Genomic DNA, 10,499 nt, shown 5'->3' with positions numbered 1-10,499 from the left:
CAATTATACGAATAGGGGTAACGACACTAGCTGTCAGATTTGACATTTCATAAAACAAAGCATCTGAGGATATATGATTTTAAAATATTTTATTGTAATATATTTGGGAAATAATACGTTTTGTGATAGGTGGTTGTTTAATAATAACACATACCAAGTCTGAAAATGCAATTACCACCCCATGTCTTTGAAATGGTAGTCTCCAAGGCTTGGAACCCGGAAGCAATTGCGGCTCTTAGGTGACGATACATTAGACGACAAGAGTGGGCCAATGATCTATCTATACATCATTGGAGTGGACATGGCCCAGCCTCGTAAGTATAAAGAGTTGTTTCTAAATACGATCGAAATAAACTTCTAATTCCTAGTTGCCACCCAAATTGAGTAATATCGTCTAGCGCTGATTTTGATATTGCTAAAGTCTACAAATGGTGCGTGCAGGTATGTAACGCCTGCACTCCAGGCTGGAGTGACAGGACCTATGTGGAAGCTAACGTTAGCAGGTAGCTAGGATGTCGTAGACTCGTAGTTAACTATATATTGCAATACATGTAACGTTACATCATCATGAATACCATTGGATTGTATACAAATGTACGTTGTCTGTATTATGATTGCCAACGTTAGTGAGCTTGTGTAAAATCTATCGCTCACGTTAGCTGGTTAGCTAGCTTTCTAGCTGGTTCCTCTAGTTAAGAAATGGAGTGTTCTGCATGGGTTGCTGTGCAATGGTTGCATGATCGAGACCACAAACAAGTCTACATTTCTAAAATGGGAACTCAAATAGTTGCGATCTTCCCTCTCCTACTGACCTGGCTGTAACCATCATGCATGTGTCCCCACAGGTATGTTCTGCTTGGTCCTCCTCACGGTGGCTCTCGGGGCCCAGGCGCTGACCCCATCACATCACCTCTCCCTGTCAGACGTGGAGAGACTTAAAGGCCTCCTGAGCCAACCCTTCACAGACCTGGCATCAGCATACTACTCCATCGTTGGTTTGAGCAAGCTCGGAGCCTCAGTTGCTGATGAAAATGTAAGAAAATTTGCCTCTAATTATTGAAGGAAAGAGGCTTGACTGTTGTATCCAAAACGTGTAGCCTATGGCATGTTTAGTTACCTTAGGCTATTCACTTCCATAATCACCACAATGTTTACCTATGTGTTTTACTGTACAGCTTGTTGCCTTATTAAATCCTTGTTTTTTATTTTGCAGGATGCCTGTCAGTTTCTGAAGGCCCAATTGGACCCCATGAGTGTCGACTCTCTCTTCTTCGCTGCTGAGGCCAGTCAGGCCATCTCAGACTGTGAGGTAAGTAGTCCTATAGGGAGCTTACTTATGTATGACAAATTTGCTCTTCCAGTAACATAAATGGTGGCTTGCATGGACTTAAGACAACATTTATGATGGTGGTTTTGGATGCTCTGCCAGTGAAGTCCTCGCTTAGCTCTGTGTTCTCCCTCTTTATTAATTACTTATTTAGATGCCAGTATCCAACGAGACCCGTGACATCCTTCTGGCAGCAGTCAGCGAGGACTCTACAGTGACACAGATCTTCAGAGCTGTCAGCGCCCTCAGTTCCCTGGGGCTTCCTCTGGCTTCACAGGAAGTCGTCGCTGCCCTCGTCTCCCGTATTGCCAAGGAGGACAACGTCTTGGCGTGAGTAATACCCGCTGGCCTGGCAGATGGAACAGACTTGCTGCTGAATCATTTCTTTGATCATTTGGGTTTTTGAACTTCATTGTTACTTTGTCCTTTCTAACAAACTTCGCTTTTGAACAGATAACGCATTCTTATGGCCATTGATCTAAAGACTTAACACCGCTTTGTCATAGTAAAGTGACTGTTCTTTTTCTTGTCTCTCTGTACAGGATCACTACTGCACTCCAGACTGCCACCCGTCTCTCCCAGCAGGCTCAGCTCGGAGGAATCCTGGAGGAGATTGAGGTGAGTTTCACAAGCCCACCAGGTGGTGCTGTGCTACAGGTTTTGTCAGGTGAATTACTTTGCAAATTTCTCTCATGCAAACTGGTTTCTCAAGCAGAGATGTTGTATTTGAACCTTTCTCTCCCTCTTAAGGATCTGGCAGCACGATTGGATGACTTGGGTGGAGTGTACCTCCAGTTTGAGGAGGGACTTGAGGCGACCGCCCTCTTTGTGACAGCAGCCTACACACTGTCAGACCATGTGGACACGGCGCCTCCTCTGAAAGAGGTAACCTGCTGTCACCATTTATGTGGGTGGTAGAAGAGACGCAGGTTGCATGAGGGGGGGGGGATTTTTTCCCCCCCTGATCATGTGTTCTGTATTAGATCTCTGGAATGGAACTCCAGAGTAGCTTGCTTACTTTCTCCTGTTTATTTTATATTTCTCGTGTCTTTTTGTTCTACTTGACTTTTACAAAACAAATAGTACTACTGATATCGATTACTGCATTGTTGGGAAAGAGCAAGCAAGAAAAGATTTTCAGTGTACTTGTGCACGTGACAATAAAACTTGAAACTCCAGCTATCTTCTTATCAGATTACTATAAATGTGGAACTAATGTGAGCTGTTATCCCCACAGGACCAGGTGATCCAGCTGGTGAACTCTGTGTTCAGTAAGAAGTCCTGGGATTCCCGGTCTGAGGCGTTCAGCGTAGCCTGTGCTGCTGCCGCCCTCTCCAGAAACCGCTTCCACGTGCCAGTCATCGTCAGCACCCAGGGGCCTGCCACAGTCTCCCACAGCCAGCCAATCCTGCATGTATGCTCTCCTCTACTACTCCAGTGTTTATCATCCAGTGACATTTAAAAATAATAATATATATATATGATTTAGATGTCATCAATTGGAAACACATTTGAAGGATGTCACATGAATATTGTTGTTTCTTACTTGAGCCCAAACCTTGTTGACATGAACACTAGTGGACCTTGAGGAGCAAAAGGTTCAGTGCCCTTGCTAGTCCACCACTGGGCAATGGTCTCACACATTTTCTTTTCACTGACCCTTTATCTGGCTCCTTGTCTTTACCCACAGCTTCTGGTGACAGACATCCTGTCCAATCCTCTTGCCTCAGCCAATGTGCTGGTGGAATCTGCTCAAGCTGTAGCCTCTAAGAGTGTTGTACTCAGCCAGGCACCTTTCTCCCTCAGAGAGTAAGTATGGTAGACAGACCGATTTGAATTTGTCTGGGCAATAATTTTGTGTAGATTAATATTGAGTGTTATAGATTCCAAGCTTTAATCAATTCTTTGCTGTCAAGGAAATGTCTCTGCTGTTCATGTATGTTATTTGTATGTCAGCGTTGTAGTGTTTGTAATAATTATTTCCAACTGTTTTACAGTGGCATTTTTGAACTTAACTTCATGGCTAGCCAGCCAGCCAGTGGATATTACCAGTTTACTGTGGTTGTCACCGGGGACAGCCGATTGGTTGCCAATCAGGTTGAGGTGAGCTTGTCTTCTATTGAAGAGAAATTTATTGGGAATCATTTGGTACCCAGATGTAACATAAACAGAATCTTCTATATAGTATTTGGAAGTTTAGCATTTTCTTAAATGGGGGCATGGTACACACAATACCAAGTATAAAAGGTCTATAGTTTTGGATTTGTTATTTTGAGAACCATCAATTAGTCTAAATGTTCTAGTTGTTGGAAGTTAAGTCAGAGTTGCCTCTTTGGGATTTGTCAGAAGGTTAGCAGTTCATTGTGCTTGCCAAGGAAGGTTATTCTTACAAAGTAGCCTTTTTCATTAGCATACATATCTTTTTATGTTACTTGACCAGGTATCAAAACTATTAACCTCTAGCATTTTACTTTAGCTTTCTCTGACTCACCATACATGTGACAATCACTCTGCTTCATTTGAATTTCATCATATGAATTCCATTTAATTCCTTCATTTCTCTCTCTCTCCACCTGCCTTCAGCTGAAAGTGAAGGTGTCCACTGATGTAGCCATCACTAATATGGACCTGTCTGTAGTGGATAAGGACCAGAGCATCGGCACCAAGACATCCAGGTCAGAGAGCCCAACCACGTATATGAAGGCCTTTTTAATACTGACCAATAACACAGAGGTTGTCCTTACCCATAGCCACACAAAATAAATCTAAACTATGTCATTTTCAGGGTGGACTATCCCTTCAAGGCCAAGGGCTCCTTTACTGCAGACAGCCATCAGAACTTTGCCATGACTTTCCAGTTAGTGGATGTCAACACGGGAGTAGAGCTCACTCCCCACCAGGTATTTGGCTTTTCCTGTGTGAACATTTTTATGTTCTGCTCTCATTCTGTCAACATTGCATTGTGCTACACCTCTTGAGGGTATTTTGATTTTCTTTCCAGACCTTTGTGAGGTTTCACAATCAGAAAACTGGCCAGGAGGTTGTGTTTGTTGCTGAACCTGACAGTAAGAACCTTTACAAGTTTGAGCTGGACACAGCAGAGAGGAAGTCTGAGTTTGACTCCATGTCTGGGACCTATGTCCTCCACCTCATCGTGGGAGATGCCACCTTGGAGAACCCCATTCTGTGGAACGTGGCTGATGTTGTTCTGAAGTTCCTTGATGAGGAGGCCCCAGCAGCCATCCAGTCCAAGACCCTTTACATGCCCAAACCAGATATTCAGGTTAACAACAAGCCAAACACTTGCATATCATTTAACATTGTGATGAGTTATGTAACATTTAGCTGTTTCGCTACTCTTGAGGCTACTAGTCATAGCTTGAAATGACTAATGAATATGAGATAAATCTAACTCTGGTGCATAGTTGCTGATAGATAAACTAGTTAAGTGATAATGCCCGAGAAGCTGGTGTTTTGACACCGGCTTCGAGGGCATTATCACTTTGATACAACGGGTTAACAACATATTCAAATACTGATTGACATATTTTCATTAACATTATTTTCATGAATTTATTCATAATATTTCATCCTTCCACAAAATTTAGTCCCAACACAAATCTAGCTTGCTACCCAAGCCAGCTGGTCGTTTATTCTATCGGTTTGGCTGCTAGAGACGTGGCCGATTCGTTCAGTCTTTTTGTTCTGTATCTATGGACGCAACCCAGTCGTTCGTTCTAAATGTTCTATTTCCATACTGGCTGGCAACGTAATTATCCCTTACTTGCTAGCTAGCCAACCAGGGCTAACTTAGTCATGTCAAACTAACAGAAAAGTAGCCGCATTTGTTTAAGCTGTTTTCTAGTGACATTTATCTGGACACATCCATAACAATGAGCTAATGAGGCGCGCTTCGAAAATGTGCTCACTCATCAGGACACTTGTTAAGAGGAGCTAGTCAACAACACAGCTAACACAATAACTTCCAACTGAAACTGGAATGACTGCAAACTAGCTGCACATGTTTTAGTTTGATCTTTTTTCAATTGACATTTCTTTGTGTATATATCCATAAAAGTAATGCTGATTCATGATTTCGACTGGCTGTGAAAAGCTGCCTTTCTGTCTGTCTTTGAATTTGAATATTGAAACAATGTTGCAAATGTCGGAGAGAAAGACAGCAAGGTTTATACAAATCTCTGTTGAAAACTAAATGTTAGTCTAAAAGAAATGTGAGATTATGTCTAGATGCTTTATATAGTGGAGATCAAGTTTAGAAATTGCTGGGCTGATGAGACAATGAATTGCGCAGTCAGATGGAACAGAGTAAATAGGCATTTTAACTTCATAGATTTAGCTGGTGGTAACTTGTGGAATAGACACCGGCTGCAATGCAATTTTAACCATTCAGCATTCAGGATTAGACCCACCCGTTGTATAATAAATGGATAAATAACTGGACTTGAATGATGTTCTCCTCCTCTGTAGCACTTGTTCCGGGAGCCTGAGAAGAAGCCACCCACGGTGGTGTCCAACACCTTCACAGCCCTCGTCCTCTCACCGTTTCTCCTGCTGCTTATTCTGGTGAGGCTCACTTCTCTGTTTGGAACTGTTCAATGGTAACCTTTTAGAAAGGGTTCAAATCTGCCTCTATTCTGTCTGTTTTTTGTATTTACCCAGGCTTAGAATAAAGCTATGTATTTTCTATGACATTTACAGTTTTGAGTGATGACATTGTCCTTACTGTTTAAGGCTTGGATCACTGCATTGTGTGCTACCTGGACAATCTATTTTCAGATCCTTTGTACTGCTGTGGTATAGTTTATTCTTCTCTCCCCCTCTCTGTTCAGTGGTTCAAACTCGGGGCCAACATCTCAAACTTCAGCTTCTCCCCCAGCTCTGTGCTCTTCCATGTGGGCCACGCATGTGAGTACTTAGCAATGATGTAGTTCTGAGTCTAGGATTACAATGGAAACTACTGGCATTGTCACTCCACAGATACAGTGCTTTCAGAAAGTATTTACACCCCTTGACATTTTCCACATTTTGTTGTTACAAGGTGGGATTATAATTGAAATTGTTGGTCAACGATCTACAAAAAAGAATCGGCAATGTGAAAGGAAAAATTATATACTTTTTTAATGAATAATAGAACACTAATATATCTTGATTAGATGAGTATTCACTCCCAGAGACAATACATGTTAGAAACACATTTGGCAGCGATTACAGCTGTGAGTCTTTTTGTGTAAGTCTCTTAAGAAATGTACACACCTGGATTGTACAATATTTGCCCTTTTTATTATTAAAAAAATTCTTCAAGCTCTGTCAAGTTGMTTTTTGATCGTTGCTAGAAAGCCATTTTCATGTCTTGCTTTAGTTTTAAGTCAAAACTGTAACTATTCACTCGGGAACATTCAATGTTGTCTATGTAAGCAACTCCAGTGTAGATCTTGCCTTGTGTTTTAGGTTATTGTCCTGCTGAGAGGTGAATTTGTCTCCCAGTGTCTGTTGGAAATAACGTTTTCCTCTAGGATTTTGGCTGTGCTTAGCTGTATTCTGTTTATTTTCATCCCACCCAAAAAATCCTTAGTCCTTGCCAATGACAAGCATACCCATAACATGATGCAGTTACCACCATGCTTGAAAATTTGAAGAGTGGTACTCAGGGATGTTTTGTGTTGGATTTTCCCAAAACATAACTCATTGTATTCAGGACAAAAAGTTTATTTCTTTGCCCATTTTTTTTTTTTGCAGTATTAAGTGCCTTGTTGCGACCAGGATACATGTTTTGGAATATGTTCTATTCTGTACAGGCTTCCTTCTCTTCACTTTGTTATTTAGGTTAGTATTGTGGAGTAACTACAGTGTTGTTCCATCCTCAGTTTTCTCATATCCCAGCCATTAAACTCTGTAACTGTTTTAAAATCACCATTGGCCTCATGGTGTAATCCCTGAGCAGTTTCCTTCCTCTAATATAATAATAATTATTGACTCAAGACATTTCAGCTTTTAATTGTTTATTCATTTTGAAAATGTTCCACGAACAATTCCACTTTCACATTATGGGGTATTGTGACAATCTTAATTTAATTTTAAAAAATGATTCAAGCTGGAACACAACAATGTGGAAAAAGTCAAGGGGTGTGAACTTTCTGAAAGAGGTGTATATCTTGTTCCTAGTTGATCACCTTTACTCTGTTCTGGTTGTTTCAGGCATGCTGGGTCTGATGTACGTCTACTGGACTCACCTCAACATGTTCCAGACCCTCAAGTACCTGGCTATCATCGGCAGTCTCACCTTCCTGGCTGGAAACCGCATGTTGGCCCAGAAAGCAGTGAAGAGGTATAGCCAGAGCTCTACGCTGACCTTTTTTACAAGGAGCACGTGTGAAAATTTGAWTTTTTTTTGTCGCACAGTAAGAAATTTAGGAGCACAATTAAACATGTTTCAGGTACTTAAGCTAGAATCCTTAATTTCTCTAGACGCACTGGTGCTCATAAATAAAGAATGCGCTGTCAAATATTTAGGCGCATATGCAAGTAACATGGTCGCACTGTAGAGCCCTAGGTTAGGTATGGCTCCTGTTAGTCTGTGTTGCGATCGCTGTCAGGGTTTCTTTCTGGAGAGCTCTCGACCACAGGTAGAAAGTTTGACCTATTTTTAATATGACAAGGACTCTGGGGATTTTAATATGACAAGGACTCTGGGGATTTTGGACCTCTGTTGGTTGTCAGAGATGTGGCTGACTACTGTTCACTCAGGGCCCTTGAGAGGGTGTGTAAGAGCCTACGGTGGCGCACTGCCCCCTTGGGTGTGTGCCTCCACTGTAGAGCGTATAACCACTGGGGCCATGAGGGCCTGGCCAGATTGCACCGTGTGGGTGATTCCCCTCACTTCTTCAACATGTAAATCTCTCCAAAGGCCATAGAGACACAGAGGTAATACGTGTGTCACTGGCTGAAGACGTCAAGGTCTAATTGGCCAGTTTTACTGTGGAATTACTGCACCTTGTTCATGCCAATTTCTAACCGGGTCCTTTCAACCATTTGCTAGTCTAATGATCCTTCTGGTTGATGTGGATTTAATTTCAGTTGATGAATCTTGACTTGTTTCTGCTTGCTTTTCTTTCTTTAGCCACTGTCTCCTATAGTGACTGCCTGTCTCCTTAACTCTCCTGTGTACTCCTTGCTACATTTCTCTTTTTCAGGATTGCCGCAGAGCAAAGTTGTAGGTTGGCAAAGTATAGGAGCCTGCGGTAAAGGCCTGTTTTCTAATAACAAAGGGCCAGTCTTCCAGGCTGAAGTAAGGGCATCTCTATGGACTGCATCCCAGTGCATCCCCATTGCCCTGTCTAATGCATGGCTGTGTGGTGCAGTCAGGGCTCTCTCTATCTAGTGTTCTGGCCAGCATCTTGCTCATCCCACCACAAAATCATCTGCTCACCTTTTACAGCTGGGACTATAAACCAAAAGTGATCAACACCAACCATACCGATCACTCATCGTAGGCATTTTGCTGATATCGTTCATTACGATAAGTAGCCTATTCTAGAGAGATGTGAAATTGAAAGGAGTTTGCTAATATGGGTTATTTGTTAAAGGGACAATTTATGGCTACAACCATCAAACTAGTAGTAGTTTAAAGGAAAATAAAATAAGCTGTGGTGCACATTGTTATTAACCTAGCACTCTATTTATCTTTATTGCATCAGTTCAGGCAATTTATTGCGATATGGATTTTTGTCCATATCACCCAGCTCTATCACCTTTAACATCATGTCTGTCACCATTTTATTCATCTTCATATTGCCTGCCATTGTACATAGTTATTCTCAGATGCAACGTGTGTGGTGTGTCATCATTGGCTGAGCTCAGAATTAACCTATGTCATCCTGATTGTTCTGCAGTTCATGTTCTGTTGCTGAGAAAGTCCTGTACACTTCATCTTTATGCTGTAAAGAAATGCATGAAGAAGTTTTACACATCAGATGTGTTAAACATGTATACAGGACTTGTCATTCAGTTAACAGGCTTTAAATTAGATGATTGTTTAAAGTGTACAACAAACATTCTAATGTATGTATTTTCTTCTCTTGCAGACTTGCAAGTAAATGACAAGATTGAAGATTTAAAGATGCTTAGTTTTCAAGGATTCGTTTGACACATCGTCAACCATCAGACTGTCAGAGGTTATTCCATGAATCCAATGGACAATTTGAAATGCAGTTTAACTTTTCTTTTTCAACTTGAAAATAATAAATGTTCTAGTCAAAGGTGTTGGTAGAGGGTCCGGACAGACTCTCACTGACACAATACTCCTACTGAGGGGTGGAAAGCTAACCATCCTTGCACTTCATTTTTCTGTGACTGTTGCAAATGCCTTTTTTCATATTTTTTTTTTCTTCACCACAGGCTTGGGGATATCATTTGTGGTTTCATAATGTAATTGGGATGGATTAGTTTTTTTGTACGTTCCAGATTCTCTGTGCCCATCTTACCACTGCTATGTATCAAAAGGTGCGTCAAGAAGTAAGCCATTGATTTTTTTTACAAGGCCTTTTGATGGAGGTTTATTGATGGTGTCTTCACTGACATGTTCATCATAAGTCTGTAATGTATGCTTGTCTTCTCAATGAATTACATGTGGAGGGTGTGAGCTATTTTCCCCTTACAATAAAGACCTAACCCCCTCTAGAACAACATTTTGATGGGTAATTCTAAAAAATCACATGTTTTTGTAATGAAATAAAGAAATGGGGATTAATAAGTGTACTGCTTTTTCTTCTGGGTGCAATACACCCTTTGTAGTGTTGTAATATTTTTTTAAAGTACTTAATAGTGCTTTTGCAATAAATGTATTGGATGAAGGAAACTAACTCTGCTTTGTGGAAACTGTGCGGTTACGTTATTCAGTACAATTGTGTTTGGCAGAGTAGTGTATGAACTGAGCAATGTGTTAATTTGAACTCTAAGCATTGATAGGAAAACAGCATATTTTTTTCCTCTGAAAAAAAGAAAGTATCGTCATGACATACTTTCAGGTCATTTGAAGTGGTGTTTAGGGTAGGAGATCGCCAGACACATCGCCAGATACATCGCTTATATTCGCTACGTAGAAGTCTGGAAGAGAACCGTAAGTAGGAATGTCAGTTAACTCCTAAAATGCATT

At 41.1% G+C, this 10,499-nt stretch overlaps 1 protein-coding gene across 2 annotated transcripts; it reads left to right on the top strand.

Moving 5' to 3' along the window:
- The first annotated feature begins 209 nt into the window (after positions 1–209).
- Positions 210–10,202, top strand: LOC111969669 (dolichyl-diphosphooligosaccharide--protein glycosyltransferase subunit 2). 2 transcript variants are annotated; one of them, XM_070445603.1, is made up of 17 exons: positions 210–314; positions 846–1,033; positions 1,214–1,309; positions 1,482–1,657; positions 1,870–1,945; positions 2,078–2,212; positions 2,565–2,741; positions 3,018–3,136; positions 3,325–3,430; positions 3,911–4,002; positions 4,113–4,227; positions 4,329–4,610; positions 5,816–5,911; positions 6,178–6,253; positions 7,544–7,673; positions 8,539–8,633; positions 9,430–10,202. In XM_070445603.1, exons 1-16 carry the CDS (start codon positions 272–274, stop codon positions 8,588–8,590), a joined length of 1,959 nt encoding a protein of 652 aa, XP_070301704.1. In that variant the 5' UTR covers positions 210–271; the 3' UTR covers positions 8,591–8,633; positions 9,430–10,202. The 2 variants fall into 2 exon arrangements, with proteins under 2 accessions (XP_070301704.1, XP_023851612.1); XM_023995844.2 differs by lacking the exon at positions 8,539–8,633.
- The last annotated feature ends 297 nt before the right edge of the window (positions 10,203–10,499 follow it).

The sequence above is a fragment of the Salvelinus sp. IW2-2015 genome, linkage group LG1 (assembly GCF_002910315.2).
Source record: "Salvelinus sp. IW2-2015 linkage group LG1, ASM291031v2, whole genome shotgun sequence".
Lineage (NCBI taxonomy): Eukaryota > Metazoa > Chordata > Actinopteri > Salmoniformes > Salmonidae > Salvelinus > Salvelinus sp. IW2-2015.
This window is presented reverse-complemented; position numbering and strand designations above follow the sequence as displayed.